This window comes from Myiozetetes cayanensis, unplaced genomic scaffold (assembly GCF_022539395.1).
Source record: "Myiozetetes cayanensis isolate MyiCay16 unplaced genomic scaffold, myiCay2020 scf3, whole genome shotgun sequence".
NCBI lineage: Eukaryota > Metazoa > Chordata > Aves > Passeriformes > Tyrannidae > Myiozetetes > Myiozetetes cayanensis.
Genome location: NW_026087521.1, coordinates 15202732 through 15221722, shown reverse-complemented (window position 1 = coordinate 15221722; position 18991 = coordinate 15202732). Strand labels below are relative to the sequence as shown.

The following is an 18991-nucleotide window of genomic DNA, read 5'->3' as shown; positions in this document are numbered from 1 at the left end:
TATCTTATTGTGTGTATCTTATACGCCATTTACTTCAGGATTAATGCTGGAGCATCCTGTGACTGCAGTTCAGTTTGTCTGGTGCTTTCCCAGATCTTTAAGAAACCTCTTTCAACTCCTGTATACCACTGGTTACAGCTGGGCAGGTAGGGATGCCCATGAGTAGCCCTTTGGCTGTAGGTGGATGGGTGACTGGGCTCCCTGTGCCTGGGCTTTGTGCCCCCCGATGCGGGTTGGCAGCTCTGCCTGCCCCTTCCAAGACACTGCGGCCACGGCTGCGGTGCACTGTGAGATGTGGCTGGAAGGAGTGCCTTCTGCTGGGAAAGTATCTTTTAGCTAAGGACATTTAGCTATGCATTTAATTAGAATTAAAATGTAAATTATATTAAACCCCTGTCCCTCTAAAGTTCCTCTAAAGTTCAGAGAAGCTTGAAAATTATTGCAGTAATTAGGCAATAGTTTTGGTTATATATGAAGCAAGATCAAGCTTTACAGGAGGTGGCAGAGCCCCCAGCAAGTCAGTCTGTGGATCTGACTGGTGCAGTGATCTGGAGTGGGGTTTTTCATCTAAACAGGTCTGATGAGTGCTGTAGGATACACACTTTCCATGGACATTAGCATTAAATGGAAATCCTCATTTTCAACTGGAGTTTGGAACCTGCATCGCAGCTGGCATGCTAGCCATGGAGCAGCAGTGGGAAGGGCTCCTGGGCTGTGCACCCCACCAAGGGCTGGTGTGGCCAGGAGCTGGGCAGGGTGCCCTGCCAGAGATGGCAGCAGGAGCCGGACACAGCCGCTCCCCCGGGGCTGGCTCAGCCCCGCTGCCAGGCACGGCTGGGCAGGGGGAGTCTGGCCGGTCCTTGCTAACAAGGAAAAACATCTGAGGTACAGGGAAGTGTGCAGAGCCCAGAAGGAAAATCGCTTTGCATTTTAGCCAGAAGGAAAATCTCCTTGGCAGTTAAATAGTCTGTAAGGAGCTGGTTGTTAGCATGCTCAAGCTATCTTCCCACATATCATACTTTTCTCTAAGTATCCATCATCCTTTCTTCTTGTGCTTTCTGCTCTGGACAGGGATTTGTTTTCTTGCTCGCCTGGTTTCTGCTGCATCCCTGTCAGCTTCCCCTGCCCACATCTCATACCCCACAGCAGTTATAGCCCATGAGCACTAGGTACCCGAAGAGCAAGAAGTGATGCTGTGGGAGGGCTTTCAAGGAAGTTAGGTGTATCTTCTTCCTCACTCATTTAGAATCCAAGAGTGCTTATTCCTGCCATCAGATCCAACTTGCTTTACCTCCTACCCTCCGGAAATGTTCCCCCAGACTAGTGTTGTCAACCCAATTAACATTTCAGATTTCTCAGCTTGCAGGTGCTGGTTTCAGAAAAGCAATCTTGTACAGTGTTGAGCAATCCAGTTGGCATCAATTTGTTCTTAATCCCCTGTTCAAGCTGCAGACTGAAATATGCTTTTTTTCTTTTCAGTGTTGTGTACAAAGTAAATAATCCTGAACAGCACAGGCTACATTAAAGATAACGATGCCAAAATTGGTTTGTTTTTTTTTCTTTTGTGCACGTTGGGAATTCGCAGTTGCTTTATGCACAATTTCTCCTACTGCAGTTTGGGGGTTTTTTTAGCTGTCTGATTTAGCTGGTACTGCTGTGGTTGCTTGCCAAGGGGACTGTGGGGTGAGTGCTGCCATGAGCTGCAAGCCCCAAGTCTCACTGCCCACCTTCCCCAGGTGTCTCAGATATCCATCTCTCTCAGGATGAACAGATGACTCATCTTGAAAAAATAAGTACAATAAAGTTTGACTTGAAATGTTTAAGAGTGTCTGCAGCTTGTGAGCAGGAGAGGTGGCTTTGCCTGGAAGTGTCTGGACAGACTTGTCGGGATCCGTTGCTTGCACCGACCCTGACATAATTTCACAAGTGAGGATGTGGCTAATGCTTGCCAGGGGCAGTACAGCAACAGGGCACAAACTACAATCTAAGTATATACCCTGTGTCGTGGCTGGGCTGGGGCAGACCCTGGGGTGCTCTGAACTGCTGCAGTGGCAGCATGAGGATGCTGGAGGCAGTGTGGTTGATGCTGGTTTAAAGAGGGCTCATTGTGGGCACAGCCATACATTGGCAACTGCTTGTCCTCCATCAGTCTTCCAACCTTGGTTTAGTTAATCCCAGATACCTTCTTTTCCCAAAAAGACGTCTCACCCAGGACATTCCCCTTCCTTGTAGCTCAGTCAGGGCTGGGTGTGCCAAGGTACTTGCAAACACCATGCGGCTCAGCTGCCTCCTGTTTTACCTCACCATGTGATCTAAAATACCCCATAACACTAGGTAACATGTCTTTCTCTTCCCTCTTCCTGTGACCATTCCAAACTCTCTCTTCTCCAGAGATACTGGGGCAACGCTGGCCTGTGTTTTCAAAACTGAGCATCTGCAGAATGGGGGCTTCAGCTGCTTGTCCTTCCGGGAAATTGAGAGATGTCAAGGTACAGATTCAGATACCTGATTTTAGGAAAACCCGTGCAACTCAGGAGGTGCAGTCCATGTGACGTGTCTAGTATCTACATGCTTGCCGTACTCGTCCATCATATTTTACTTTCTGCTCTTGCCACCTTTATTTTTCAACCCTGAGCCATTTCCTTGGCAGACTGCTGTTGTTTGGGGCTGCAGGGTCAGGAGTGAAGCTCTGTGTGAGTGCGCTGGCAATAACTCAGAGAATTAGGCTTTAGGCCCAATTTTGGCAGGGAGTGAGTAAAGCCCACTGAAGTCAATGGGAATCTTCCTGTTGGCATAATGGGCTTTGGAGCAGACCTGGGGTTCAACATTCTGTGGAGCAATGGTTCCAACATGAACCTTTGCACTGTGATAGATAATTATTTTTATATATTGTTTCCAAAGCCCACAACTTGTGTTGGCTGTCAGTGCTCCTAAATGTGGGGAGCTGACTGGCAGCCTGAAACAAGATCAATAACGTAAGCTTCATGTGGCCAAAGAGAATCATCTCTGTGTTGTTTCCAATCCAACTTGACATAAAGACAGAACTGCTCATCAGTGGTGTTTTCGATCCCAAGGAGAGGGAGGCTTTGACAGAATTCATTAGTGCCTAGCTAAGACATGACAGGATGTTATACAAATAAGTTTATGTTTTTACAAAGGGAAGTGACGGAGAGTACTTCTCATGGATGTTCCTTTTCTTGTTTCACACTATTTAAAGTCACTTTTCTCTAGAAGAAGAGACATTTGCACTTTGATCTATTTCTGCCCCAAAACAGAGATTACTTAGGGATGCGGAGGGCACATTTGCTACTGGCCATCCCTTTGGTCTTTCAGAGAGTTAAGGCCAAAACCAGCCCCTGCTTCCTTTTCCAAGGTGCCTTGAGGGCACACTCAAACTGAGGTCACATACACAGTTTCTATCCTTTTTCTAGCAGCTTCTCTAATGGGGCTGCTCACTACCCCTTGAGGCGGGGTTTTTGTAAATTATGCCTATTCTCCTTTACCATTCTGGTAACGTTTTCTTGCTGTGTATTACTTAGTTTTCTACTTGCCATTTTCTGTGCAGTTTATTTTCTTTCAGGTTATTTTCTGTGCACTATAAACTCCTGAACTTTTCCATAACATAGAAGGTATTGTAAGGACTTTTTCTTATGAATGGTCATAGACTTCTTATTTCTACTCACCGAAGTGAAGCTTTGTATCACCTACAATAATGGTTTGGAAGGGATAATAAGAACACACTGACATTTTTGCATTTTTCAGTTGTCTCCACGGTAGTGGGAGCACAGTGCAGGGAAAAGGACTCAGCCTTCCAATGCTTGCAGACTTTCTGAGGCAAACTCAAGGCAGGACTGTGTGTCACTTCTGTTGACATCTGCTGATTTTTTTATTGCTGTTTGCTCATCAGGAAGTGTGTTTTGGGTGCCAGATCTGCTCAGACAGCCAAGCATTGCCTGCAGAATCTCTTTCTGTGGTTTGGTGCTACTAATGTGCTACTGACACCCAAGCAGTGGAGAGGACGCTAAAAGCATGACATCCTCCTCAGTAATTCCAGGCTTAGTGCTGGATTAGGTGTGTATTAACTCCCATATCTAAAGACATGGCTGGAAGCAAATGGGGGATGGAGGTTTGATCATTCCAAGCCATGGCTACCCATGGCTATAACGGCTTCTTACGAGCTGAAAAGAGCAAGTTTGAACCTATGGAGTGTCCTTATTCTATGTTTTGCTAGCTAAGGAGTTTGGATGGCTGTCGTAAACAATGACATCTGTTATTTCCAGGTGTGTTGTCAAACAGAATTATAATGGGTTGGGTTGCTATTTCTGTGAAAGAAAGCTCTGATGATAAAGTATTTATATAAAATATGTAGCTTTCAAAATTAGCCCTAAAACCTTTGTAAGTAATAAGCTAAAAAAGTGTTAATTGTTTTATTTCTGCAAGCTTAAAAAAAACCCCAAAAGAACCTTTTTAGCCAGGTGCTACCATTGCCAAATATGCATTTCAGTTAAACTTTGCTGTATTTACATTTCTTGATAATAAAATTCTTTGGTTTATGGACTGCCAGAAGATAGAAAGCTGAGATTAAAGTCTCAGATTTGATAAGGTTTGTTGTAAAGTAAAGGTAATAATGAAACAATGCTTATTTAGTCAATTCTCTAGTTATTCGTGTATTTTAGAGAGGTTCAAGCTTTAGTCAGCCTTGCTGTCTTCTCTTTTCTTTGTAATGCATCAGGGTACATGTTTGCTACTAAATCTTTTCATCAGTTTGATGGAGGATGAAGATGAGTAATTCTCTTTTTAAGGATTGTATTCAGCAATGACAGTAACACAAAAGACAACAGTTTGCTTTGATTTCCACCTTCTGGAGATTCCTTTTGTAGAAAGGATACATAAAATAATATTGCCAGGATAAAAATTTAGGTTGCAGGGACCACATCTGTGATTAAAACATTTTTGGTGTAGCCACCTTGCTGTCCAGAATAGTCTTTGTTCATTTACTGGTCTGTGAGACTTTACGAGTCTTATTTTCATCTTTCCACCTTGTTCTTGATAAACCTGGCTGCAACAGCTTTTGAAAGAACCTTTTATGATGTCTTTAAGACATTTATGTTGCTTTCATCACCCCAGTGTCTCAGCATTTCGTTGTCTGCACCCACGGCTTCACAGTGTACATGTAAGTGCCATTATCCCTATCTTATGGAAGGGAAACTTAATTGACAAAATTGACAAAAGCTGTTGGTACAAGGGCTTAGGAGCCAAGCCCATAAAAAGCATTGTTTGAATCCTGTCTTTCTCCTTGGTCTGTCCTGTGTTTCCCTTTTCTCAGGTGGCTTGGGCTGCTAAGATCAAGGCCGTCTGCTCAAATCACTCTTAGCAAGATGCCTGCACATCCCATCTACCAACATGATCTGAGTGTTTAGCACTCTTTCAGGAAGACACTTGCATCCAGCCAGTCTACTGAAACCCAGCAGATGATGGCTGTGAGAACTGGTGACAGCCAAGCCTTGTGTATGTGTGTGCAGTCATCTGTGCAAAGGTCTGCTCCAAAGAGTAAAGTGTAGCCAGAGTTTCTCCTGAGTGGCATCACTTGAAGGATGTTTCACACCCCTGACTGAAACCATGTTGTACCTGCCAAAACAATGGTAGGGACTTTTTAGAGCTGTATCATAAGACCTCTGAAAACTCAGATTGTTAGAGCCTTTTTAGCAGAACAACAGATTGGTAGTGCATGTATATTGGGTAGCTGCATATGGTAGGCATCGCAGACAGTGGAGGCCATGAAGTAGTAGCACTCCATAGAATAGTACTTCTTAGTGTTGTTTTTCTGACTTTTCTGGCAGTAAACATTGTAATCATTCATGGAATATTTCACTTGTAAATCTCAAAACACATACATATTGGATACTTAGGGCTTAATTCAATTCCCAACAAAGACAAAAAAATTCCACTGTCTTTATTGCACTTGTTTCAGCCCTCAAAGGGAATGTTGTCTTTTGAAAGTAGAATAGATACTAAGTTGGTCCCATAAAACCACAGATTGTTTCAACTTTCCTTGAGTTTCTGAATGAATAGATGATTGGATCCCGTGATGCTGCTCTCAGCCTCGCTGGTGATGTGAAAGAGGCGCTTGTCCAGCCGGCTGTATAGCTGTGCCGTTCTTTTGTTGTCTATAGTACACATGCTCAGCTCCTTTTTACTCTCTTTTTATTTTAATGCTCTGCAACAGGGCTGCACAAAGCCGAACTGGCTTTTAAAACACAACTTCATTTTGCAGCTATACGTCTGTGCCCAGATTTCTTTTGTGCTGCCTGTGGAACAAGGAGGTTGTGTGGTATCTGACACCAGGCTTTTTCCAGTGATTTATTAACTGTGTCAGAATAGCTGTTGTGAATGCTGGGAAGCTCTTGCATATTGTGACAGTTGATATTGATTATGACAGTTTGTAGACTCTAGTGCGTTGTCCGACAGTGGATCGTATTTTGTCTTCTTACTATACATACCATGGGCTATAGATCATAGTGTTTGCTTTAAAAAAGGACCCATTGTCCAGCGTTCTGCTGGTATGAGAGAACTTCTGTAGTGTATTGTGCAACAAATAGCAAAATAGTTCAGGCACCCAATGGGACAGACAGGCAAATGTCAATTGCTTGATGAAAAAAAAAAATTAAATAGTTTGTTCTGCTTCTGGCCTTTGGGGGAATGAGCTGTGCAATTGACAGAGGTGGGTGAACTAGTCTGAGGATGTAATCTATGAAAATACTGGTGTCCTGTATTGTCCGTTGGCCAGAAATCCACAGACCGTGCAGGAGGAGGTTGCAATGAGGATTTTGGCTACGGATCATTTTCAGAGGTTGCTTTGGGTCTTGATGGAGGCTGAGGCATTTCTAAAATGAGTCTGAAGAAGAGAAGATTTCTGCAAACTTGGGAGAAAGTGAAAGCTGGTGCGTGAGCTTCTGTGAGGGGAACGTAGAATCATAAAATTGTTTACTTTGGAAAAGACCTTTAAGATCATCAAGTCCTACCATTTGCCCAGCACTGCCAAGTCCACCACTAAATCATGTCCCTAAGGGCCACATCTGCACATCTTTTAAATATGATGGTGACTCCACCACTTCCCTGGGCAGCCTGTTCCAATGCCTAACCATCCTTTTGGTGAAGAAATTTTTCCTAATACCCAGTTTAAGCCTCCCCTGGCTCAGCCTGAGGCCATTTCCTCATCTTCTCACTTGTTATCTGGGAGAAGTCAGAGAATCACCCTAAACAGTGACTTCTCCTGACTGGCTTTAGCCAGGCAGTAGTTAAAGTAGCACACAGGAGAAAAGATTTTTCTGTTTGCCTAAAAGCTGCTTCATTATGGAAAAAAACCAACTGTAAAAGCTGAGTTTTTCAAGACAACCTGATCAGGAGGAGGTAGTCAAAAGCTATTTGGTTAATGTAATTTACAATATTGCTATTGTAATTCTGGAGGAAAAATCTTCCAACAGTACATCTGTTTTTAAAACAAAACAGCTCTTGAGGTGGAGTGATGGCAGGTGAATAGGAAAGAAACCATTCTTATTTTTCTTTTCTGTTTCTGCATGACCATAATGGGTCATAAACACACACTTTGAGATAAGAAACCTTAGCAAAATGACCTTTAGCAGTCTATGCTATTAGATTTTTGATCTCACACTGGCTTTAGATTGATTCAAATGCAGTTCCTGCTGCAACTTTACGTTTATGTGATTCAAAATCCATTTCTGCTCGTACCTTGTGGTTGAATTGAAATAAATGTAGCAGGTTACTTGTGTAATGATTATTTCAGGAATACTTAGGGCTAAGACTTTGGCACCAAGCTGGGACCTAGGGGAACTAGATTTAGTTCTTAACCCCACTGTGGGACTGATACTGGCCACTCAAACCAGTTCATCTTTCTCGTGAGGTGAACTCATCCTCATTTCTGGTTGTTTATTTACACAGTGAGATCTTGCAGAAGGAACATTTCTATGAGAAGCCAGTCTTGATCTCTCCTGGAATTTCTAGATGCAGCTCTAATACTAACCATATTTTCTGCAATGCGATCTATATTTTAATGAGTCCTTAATGTTAGTAAGGAGACAGATTTAAACTAAGTGGTTTGATTTCAGTGATGATGCAACTTCCCATTCCATACCCACATTGAACTTAATTCAAATTAATTCTAGCACTCACTGTGTCACAGTTGTGTTCTGTAATGATAGAATGCTCTAGACTTTATACATTATAGCACTACTGTAAGCCTCAGGGTGTACTAAGATTTTACAGCAGCATCTCTCAGTCCAGTGTGTGTATTAGTGCTATATTTATATAATTAGGGGTTTTATTGCAGAACAGCCACAGCAATATCAGAAATGCTTTAAAGCAGTGGAAGAGTTTTTAAATGCCTGCTTTTCACTGCAGACATATTTTATTTATTTTTTTTTCCTAATATTCATAAAATATTTTGAAGAATCTAAGTGTGAAGAATGAAGAAGTTCTGATGTTCAAATGTGAAGACTTGTTTCCTCAGGTGACTTATCTGAAGCTCTGATCACAATTCTCTGTCTGTGTATATTTCTGGCTCCTTAAGCCTGAGACCATACCTGGAGAAGATAATTTTGGTATCGTGCTGTAAAAAGTGACAGCTTCCCAGCACCAGTTGTAGACAAGCAGTCACTATCATGAAAGGCTCCTTCCTCTTGGCTTCCCCTTGGCCACATGGGGCTCTCAGACTGTTTTTTCACTACCCCTTGCTAGTTGTTTGCCTGGGATCTTCTCCAGATGTTCTGGCCTCTTCAAGATGTCTTGGATCCTTTGAGTTGCAATCCTTAAGAGATTTAATTTTGTTTTCCTGAGTAAAGACATCACTGCAGAAGGTGGATACATTTCCCTCTCCCATCCCAATTCCATGAACTGCCTTGCAGATCTGTTTTATTTTCAGGAGACTGTGGGAGCCTCCTTGTCCACAGGTTGAAGCCTGCTCTCTGACATCACTGTTATCTTTCTCTCTTCCCTTCAGATGGTGTCCACAGTGTCACAGCGGTCTGCACCCTGCGTGTCACCATCATCACAGATGACATGCTCACCAACAGCATCACAGTGAGGCTGGAGAACATGTCCCAGGAGAGGTTCCTTTCTCCACTCCTGTCCCTGTTTGTGGAGGGGGTGGCAACTGTGCTCTCCACTGCCAAGGACGGCATCTTTGTTTTCAACATCCAAAATGACACGGATGTCAGCTCCAATATCCTAAATGTGACCTTCTCAGCCTTGCTCCCTGGTGGCATTAGAAACAAGTTCTTCCCCTCTGAGGACCTGCAGGAGCAGATCTACCTCAACAGGACCCTGCTGACCATGATTTCCACGCAGAGGGTGCTGCCCTTCGATGACAACATCTGCCTGCGCGAGCCCTGTGAGAATTACATGAAGTGTGTCTCTGTCCTGAAGTTTGACAGCTCGGCCCCGTTCATCAGCTCCAACACTGTCCTGTTCCGCCCCATCCACCCCATCAATGGGCTGCGGTGCCGATGCCCCCCGGGCTTCACGGGGGACTACTGTGAGACGGAAATTGACCTCTGCTACTCCAACCCTTGCGGGAGCAACGGGCTTTGTCGAAGCCGAGAAGGGGGCTACACTTGTGAATGCTATGAGGACTACACTGGTATGTGTTTATCTTATCTTTGACCCATGATTTATATGTTAGACCATCAGCCAGGCCAGCTCTGTGTCAAGCTGAAATTGCTGACATTCTTAATCAGAGGGAGAAGAACTTCTGGCACTGCCTTCTAGTCAGGAGAAGGCTTGTGAGTGTCACACATCACTTAGGGTACGTCCCATATCTCTGTGCGTGCATGGTGGTAGGAACTGTGCCTTGCTCCAGGCCACACAGAGGGACTATCAGCTAGTGAAGCCGTTTGCACTCTTTGAATTTCTGCTCAAAGTGCTTTATGAAAATTTATTTCTTCTGTCTGGAAGGAAAAAGATGGGACACATCCCCTGGCTCATGGTCTTGCATGCCTTCCAGGCCTCTCTGCAGTCCCTCATTCCAGGATGTAGTGGGGGTGCACAGCCTCTGTAGGAGGTCCTCAACCCTTGGTCATCAGCCAGCATAGAGCATTAAGATTGATCTTGTTCCCAAAAAGCTGCAATAATACACACTTAGGGGAAATACTGCAAGTCAGCTCTGGTTTGTAAATGTCCAGATAAAACTCCAGAAGGACATAGCTGCTTCCAGGCCTGTCTCCAGCAGCCTGCTGAGGAACGTACTTTGCCTCATCGTGGACTTGACAGCTAATAAAGATCAAAGTGCTGCTTCTCAAATACTCCTGAGAAGTTACGAAAGAATATTAGCTGAATGTTTTCTGGTGCTTCAGTAAAGTCAGTGGGATTATTTATGTATTTGAAATTGCACACGCATTTAAGCATTCTGCACTGACGTGCTGCCTGCTGTAATTTACGCTGGCAGCTCTGCAATGTCTGTTGTGACCCCTGCAAACAAGGGGTGAAGCAGAGGGGGGCTGGTTCCCAACACTGCCTCTCACTGCTGAAGTTATAAAAAATTGAAACCGTAAATTATTTAAGCCTCGATGTAAAAAAAAAAATATGGATGATGTAGATCCAGCCCTCCAGGTGGAAGGGTTTTCCTTCACTTTCTGTGGCTTTTGCCTCAGGGCTGTAATCAAAAATTTGACTGTGGGAGAAGCAAGGAGTTAGTGAGCAAGGGCGTGGCAGAAAGGGAACTGGGCTTTCCCCAGCAAGGGGAACAGGAGATGCTCCCTGAAATATGTGCAGAGCTTAGGGCAGCAGGACCTTCCTAAGAAGATGCAGACAAATTTTTTGTCCAGTGGGAGAAACTCTGAGTAGAGCTGTGAGATGGCTGGGATATTTGGTGTTTGTTGAGGAGTAATTTTCCTGCCAGGCTGCTCGTGAATGAATTCCACAGTCAAATACATTATAAAGTCCATTATCCATTAATACACAATACATACAGCATTGGGCATCATGAAGTAGATTTTATGATCGGTTGATTTCATTAAAAATGTTTACCTAATATTATGCTGTAAAAAGGAGTGCTTAGAAGTAGCAAGTTTCATTAAACAAAGTTATGCATATAAATGAAGTTAATTCATCCATGTCCTAGGTTTTGGAATGACATGCATTCCACCACATTTTGAAAGTCTCTTTTTAGAAATCTTCAGAAAAAAGGCTAAATATACTTTCAAAACAAAAGAGAATAAGCTTATATTAATAATTGATGAACATGTTTAATACTTTATGCTGTAGTCAGAACAGACACAGTACATATTTATAAGAGAAGCACCATATTATTCATACACAAAAAAGATTTGATCTGTAACTGTATTTTCAGTACATAGTTGTTGAGTTAAAAATTAACTGTCCTGCTGGCAGGATATTAAGGTGATCAGAAGTTAAGGAGTGAGCATATAGCTTCCCTCTCTTTAGGTTTCAGGGTTAACTGCACTTCAGTGAAACACTTTCTTCCTTGGAAGGATAGTTTGATCACATTCACGCTGGGCAGGGAAAAACACATCCAACCATGATCAAGAAGGCTCTTATCCCATAAATTGATACAAACATTATTGAATATTTCTGTTTTATTGCTGAATGAAAGTAGTAGAAATTTAGTGTCTGCGCTGTGATTGGTTTACGTTACGTTAGTGCCTTTAGGTTCCATGTTCCATGACAATGTTTTACCTGTCAAACCTGAAATGTATGGTGGCCATTTTGGTTGATTTTCATCTGCTTTATAGAACAAGGTTGAAAATGTTATCGACAATTAGTCTACTACTAGAAATATTTTAAGAAGATGCATTATTGAATTTTGTCCCAATCCTTTTTTAAGAACTGCTATTTTACCTATGATTTTAATCTTTTCTTTAAATATGTTCATATCCATTTGCAAGTTCAGTTTATACCTTGAATAATAATACTGTGTTTTCAGCTTGTATATAAAATTATTGTTTACAGCAATCCAGATTTTATGCTTCAATAGCAACAGTGTATATTGGTTCATGAAATGCAGCGATCATAGATTGGAATGAGCAGAAAGTTGCTAAGTCTGAAGGTTGGAACATTCTGGTATTACTGGAATTTTATCATGGTACTAACTCAGTGCAGTAACATCTCAGTATGAGGTACTTACAAATCTTTGAATTAGTTGTAAAAGATGAAATATGAATGGTGATAGTGAATGACATGCATCCTTCTCTGGGAGCTCTCACGTTTCCATTTCCCAATTAAGAGCCTACATAGAAAAATAATTATAAGAAAATACCCAGATCTGTCATCTATCTTGGGAGATAGGCTGCAATTCAATTAGAAATCACTACACAATCATAACCCTGTACTGAATCTATCTGATTGGTCGTCTGCTAAAAATATAGCGTTTATTTCCTGTAGAAGATAATTATGTCCTATCTTAATAGGATGGAATTTCCCTCCATTTTTCCACACTGCTTTGAAGCACTCCATTTGTTTTGATGTAATTGTTAGTCATTTACACATGATGAAAGTTTCTCTGTCTTCAGGAGTCTTCTGTTACGGGCACAGAGGTAAACTGAGCTTCTGCAAGGTATTTCTGAAACCTGATTACTGGCTAGGTTAGGGTGATTTGGAATTCATTTCACTTCCTGTGATGTAAGGAGGTGAGTGAAGAAGTACATATATTTTTAATCATATTTTTTCAGACTGGCAACCCATTGAACTTCTTTTCTTTGTATACAGATTAGTGTAGAGAAGTGAACAGTTTAAACACTAACATTGGTGGCAGAGAGCTGTGTGTGTGGCTGAAGGGTTAAAGGGTGTAATTTAAGTTAAGCAAACAAATTTAATGAACTATGTAAAGCCTATGTATTTTTTCTAGCTTTAGTTCATGTATCTTTGAGTGCTGCAGAAACAGCTGAGGTGAGCTATAGGTGAAGGCTTGGACAGAGGTGAAATTGTCTGTACTCCCCAGATGGCAACCCCATGAATAGTAAATGCATCATGTCATCTACAGCAGTTTTGGAGGCATGGATGCCACAGCAGTTCCTGAATGAGGTGTACTTCCAGCCCCATCCTGGTGCCTATGTGACCACTGTGGCCATAAGTCACCACCTTCTTGGGTATGAATTCCCACAGTTCCTGCCCTGACCTGGGTACCTCCTGCCATTGCTTGGTCCTCCTGCAGCACTAGGGCCTCAGTTCTTCTGCTCAGCAGACACCAAGACTGCTCCCAAAGAGTAAAATTTAACTGACACATAATAAAAGCACTCTAATGCAAAAAAAAAAAAAGCACACCAACAACCCCTGAAATAAGGAAGAGATTTAATGTTCCCACAGTTCTCCTCCTCTGTTCTCATATCACATTCTCTCTGCCTCCTTTGCTACATAACCCCTAGCAAGGAGCAGTTTGTAAGGGGAAAAAGATCATCAGAGAATTCCCCATATCCTCTGCATCTCTCCTTGGATTTCACTTCAGAGAGGGGAGAAATCTTAAGTGGTTGTAAATCTTCCAGTAATCAAATACAGCAATTAGAGATCTTTTATGTGTTACACTTTTTTTCCTCCTAATTTGTATCTGTGATACCATATTGACATGAGGAATCGTGACATCTAATGTGGCTTCTGTGAATTCTGACTTTGTGTCATGAGAAGGTAATTATAGCTGGTTTCATAGCATCGTGCCAGAAGTTCCTGTTCATATTGCTTAGTCAGTTCTCGGTGTTTGGCTCTTGCAAACATACAGCATAGAAGTACACGTGAAGATATGCTTCTGTGTTATCTTTACTTATATCCATTCTTCAGATAGTGATTTCTCAGCTTGGTCTGATACCAGATTCTCATTTTTCAGGCCAGAGAGATTTATTTGAGGGAATTTCAGCTTTCAAGTAGAGAAATCTGGCAGCCAGGGTAGTCATAATGAGTGTTTTATCTTGGGCAAGAAAGTCTGAAATTCCGCTCTCAGTTACACTTCTGGAGCAGTGGGATCACAGGTGTGTAACAGCCAAATCCTGTACAGCAGATCTAAATTTCATTCCTACAGGTACCTTACTGTATCTTTAGCTCCTTGTTTAGCTTATGAAAGGCCATGGTTTTATGACAGCAGGGCTGAACAAAAGTTATCCTTACAGGGTTGTGGGGCTTTGCCAGCACTTTCAAGCAGCTGTGACCAAGTTTATCTTTAATACAAAACACTAAATAAGAAGCTTTGTTGTTTACAAACATTCCGATGAAGGTACAGACATTGCCCATGGCATGTGACAGCTTCATGGGCCATGAGTGATACCTCATTCAAATGTTAAGGCAACATAGTAAAGGTACTGAAATATTTTGTATCGCTGCTGCTTGAACAGTGTCCTTTCGTCTAGGTCTTCAAAGTTATGCTACTGGATCCCAGGTGCTTTTATATAATAAGGAGATGAAACCTAGGCAAGATCTAATCCTCTAAAAAAAGGTATACATTCAGTTTCAAGGCTTTAAATATAGTTACAGTTACTAGGGTGCTGAGTGATTTGCAGTATTTCCAGAATTTAAAATCTTAACTTTTTTATGAAGCTTTTCTGCTAATTTTGGATGCAGGAGAAGTAGAAGAGTGCTGGCTATCAGTCTTTTAATAACTTTTGTTGTTTCTCAGTGCCTCAGAGGAGAATACCTGGTTGCCTTACCTTGCAGTTTCTGTATGGCATTACTGAGAGAAAGCTTATGGAGGGTGGTTCCATCCCAGTGAAGGTCTGTATAGCATTGGAGGTTTAGATATTTTTCGAAATTTTCTTCTTTTCCATCAGTGGTATACCATGCTGTTGTTCTGATGTTTGTAGTGAAACTAATTCTTCATAACTACAGCACCATTTCCCTTTGATTGCTGTGTACCTGTCGCTCTCTGCAGCCATCTTTTTCACATCTGATGGTGATCTAATGATCACATCATCATGATCATTTGTTTATGAGGTCCATCCTTAGTTGATGTCCCAGCACAGTCTTTTCCATTCATCTTCAACTTAGAGCCTCTGTCTCATCAGCATGAAAATTTTGTGAGAAAAGCCCTCTTCTGCCTTTATTGAATAAGCAGACATCTCTGTTGGTGTAGACATGGCCAGCTGTGTCCCTGGGGCTGGCAGAAGTTGTGTACAGCCAGATACCTCAGTTTCCTTCTAGCCCTTTCTGAGCCCCCAGAGGCTCTCAGCACTTGAGTGGCTGGCAAGGACCCTGTAAACAGTGCAGTGATGATCCAGAAGCAGAGCTTAAATCCTCCAAACATTTTTCAGAACATGACTGGTGCAAATGCTGGAAAAGGCTATCATTAGTGTTATTTAATATCTTCACCAATGATATAGACAAAGGGATTGAGTGTGCACCCTCCACAGGTTTGCAGATGACACCAAGCTGAGTGGTGTGGTTGACACACCTGAAGGACAGGATGCCATCAGAGGCACCTGGACAAACATGAGAAATGGGCCCATGGCAATTTTGAATAAGGTTTAATAAGATCAAGTCCAAGGTGCTGCACCTGGGTCAGGACAACCCCTGGTATCGATACAGGCTGGGGGATGGACACATCAAGAGCAGCCCCGCCAAGGCGACTTGGGGGTGCTGATGGATGAGAGGCTGAGCATGACCCCAGTAATGGGCACTTGCAGCCCAAAAAGCCAAATGGGGATGCATCAAAAGAAGGGTGGCCAGCAGTGCAAGGGAGGGGATTCTGCCCCTCTGCTCTGCTCTGGTGAGACCCCTCCTGGAGCACTGCACCCAGCTCTGGGGTCCCCAGCACAGGAAGGATATCAGCCTGTTGGAGCAAGTCCAGATGAGGGCTACCAAGACAATTACAGGAATGGAGCACCTATCATATGAGAAAGGCTGAGAGAATTTGCATTGTTCATCCTGGAGAAGAAAAGGCTTCAGGGTGGCCAAATTGCAGCCTTCCAGTACCTGAAGAGAGCCTACAAGAAAGGTAGAGAGAGACTGTTTGCAAGGACGTACAGGACAAGGGGGAATGGTTTCAAACCAAAGAAGGTAGATTTAGATCAGATGTTAGGAAGACATTCTTTACTGTGAGTGTGATGAGACACTGGAATTGGTTGCCTGGAAAAGCTGTAAATGCCCCATCTCTGGATATGTTTAAGACCAGATTGGATGGGGCTTTGAGCAACCAGGTCTAGTGAAACGTGTCTCTGTCCATAGCAGGAGGGCTGAAACTAGATGACTTTTAAGGTCCCTTTCAACCCAGGCCATTATAAGAATTTCTCTTTTTATGAACTTCACCACTCAGCTATGTACTACAAGATGTTGTGTCTCATAAATCTTACTCTCCATGCTTTGAAGTTTCCACGCCAAAGACCAATGAACCCCGAATGTCATCTCATGAGCTGACTTCATGTCTAAACAAATAGGGAACCCATACAACCTTTTCATTGCAATTAGCCATGGATAATAAGTCTTCCATTGGCTACTGGGCATTGCATGCTGCATTTAAAGAGCACAGCAGTCAATTGTGGTATATACTTTTATTTCTCTCCTTTTAGGACCATGTCCATTTCTTGTCATGAATTCCTGAAAGTAAGTATTATTTTTGGATATTTAGATTAAGATACATTACCTGGCAAAATTCTTGCTTTTGAGTCTATATATATTGTCAAAGAATGGTGACTTCTGATCATTGCAAGCTGTACCTGTACAAAATACTTCACATCTAAGGACTGCTGTGGATTCTGTAGAAGTTACTAACAGCTTTGAGTCACTGCTTTGAGCAAGGGGGTGTTGTCGCCTTCACCAAAGAGATGGGAAGCTGAGGCATACCATCTTCATCTCTTCTAGGTCACATAGAAGCAGTTGGTGACAAGTCTAAAGTGGCTGAGGAAGGGCCATTCCTGGGCTGCCCATGGCTAGAAACCTGGGGGAGATCCCTGTGAAAGACATTTCTTTCCTGACATGGATTCTCAGCAGAAGTCTGCATGCCCACTCAGCTGCTGTTTTTAACTCTCAGATTTACTGTGCGATATTAAACCAGGTCCTTGCTTGTTTTTGAGGCAAGGCTTGATGTTAATGCGTGCAGAGATGGGGCCAGCACATCACAGCCTTATGGCTGGACTCATGTGATGTTGGTTTGGACCTGAGGTTATGGCCCAGACAGCACAACTGCATGACTGCTTGCTCCAGAAGATAACTGAAACAATGAAAACGGTAAAAAATTTCAGACGAATGCTTAAGTCTATTATTGTCATGTTTCTGTTGATTATATTCCTGTCCACATCTGTCACCAAGTCACAGGAGATGAATGTTGCAAATCTGGAGTTTATATCAGATTCACAGGACTCACTAAAGAGGTCTGCCATTTCAATAGGTGGATTTTTATCTGGAGGATATGTCCTTCAGTTAATCTTCAACCTACGCTCACTTGTCAGGATGCAAAAAGCCTTTCCTAATTGGATTACTGTGGTGTATTTGTTGACAGTTTAGTTCTCCAATGGAGTACATGGCCTGCAGTCTTCCCAGCAATCTGCTGTGCTTTTTCTTAAACCCAGGCAAAGAGTTTTACTGCATTACCCTCATCCTGATGTGCATAAACTAGGTACTGTTTAAAGTTCAACAGTTTTCTCATCATGTACAAACCCTCCCTTGCCCCCCACCCCAAGATGCTGCATGTGGGATGGTCTTTGATTCAGCTGATCTCGTGCAAGTGCTGGGGGTTCAGATGCCTCTTCTGGAGCCTCGTGTCTTATCCTCCTTGCCCATGGAAATATTTGCACTGATCAAAGTCCTTTGCTGTCATGTGGAAACCTAGCTACAGACTTAATGTTGCATTTGTTCTTTTTAATTAGTTTCAGAATTATTTGACAGGAGTCATGTTCTTCCTGGGTGCTCCTGCAGTGGAGGCATGATGGGTGCTTTGTAGAAGCAAGCAGCAGATCACACAACGATGTAATCAGTTAGCCCTGGCTTCAGAAGCTACCTTAGTAATTAATCTCCAATATACTTATGAATTCAGCTCTTCCAAACAGTTCAGGATCTAGGAAATCCTCCTTACAGATTACAGTTTATCTTCTTTTGCTTCTCCATAAGACAGCTGTGGGGCTGGCTGCTGCTTCTCTTCATTTAGCCACTCCCCTCGTTTGTCACCTGAAGAGTTTATCACTGATGATTTTACACTTTCTCCCCCGATGCTGATAATTTAAAAAAAAAAAAAAAAGTGAAAGTATTTTAGCTACATTTTAGCATAACTTGTGTGGTGACCTAATTCAGGGTGGTTCCATGCTCACAGTTACATTTTCACACCTACTTGGTATTAATGCCCTTGGTGTCTGTGAGATCACCTTACGGTATGGAGAGAGGGCAGGTTCTTGGTTTTGGGGTGTACCACATGAAGTCAAGGCTTGCAGACATGAGAGGTCTTACGAGTATGAGCTCATTGGTTAGTGGTGTTCCATGGGAGAGAGAGAGATGTAGTGAGCACCTCAGGTTTCCTGGTATACAATGGGCTGGGCTAAATTTGGGATTCCCTTTGTTCTAGTATATGTGAGATCTCTTTTATGGTCTTTAACCTGTTGTATATGTATTTCTTTTTGAGTGATACTGCTCTGTCAATTTTAGGCAGATTTCTGTATCTTGACTGGTTCTCCTGGTTTTATATTAATGAGATTTTTGTTACCACACCTGAATGGGAATTGCAATTCTCCCAGGCCTTGTGAAAATATTTGTTATAATGCATTTGCTTATCATCACTGGTATAACTAAAAAAAAAAAAAACGTGGAAAGTGAAGTGTAATTAAACAAAGTGGAGGTATTTGATATTGTAATTTTATAGGTACATGTAAAACCCCTCCTCACTGACACAGCTCGATTCCCACACACTGTCATAATTGTGGAGATATATATGCACTGCAGAACATTGGTCTGAGAGAAACTACATGCATGGAGGTTTGTTTTAATTAAAATATTTTAAATAACAGGTTATTAAACAACGGCAAATTTCTCTGTGAACATAGTTTACAATTGCATTTTT

At 42.4% G+C, this 18991-nt stretch overlaps 1 protein-coding gene across 1 annotated transcript in view; it reads left to right on the top strand.

Annotated features, from left to right (window-relative positions):
• Nucleotides 1–18991, top strand: part of CELSR1 (cadherin EGF LAG seven-pass G-type receptor 1) — a 169228-nt gene that overhangs the window by 57148 nt on the left and 93089 nt on the right. Inside the window, 1 exon segment of the mRNA XM_050324656.1 lies at nucleotides 9017–9655. Coding sequence (XP_050180613.1) covers nucleotides 9017–9655 — 639 coding nt within the window.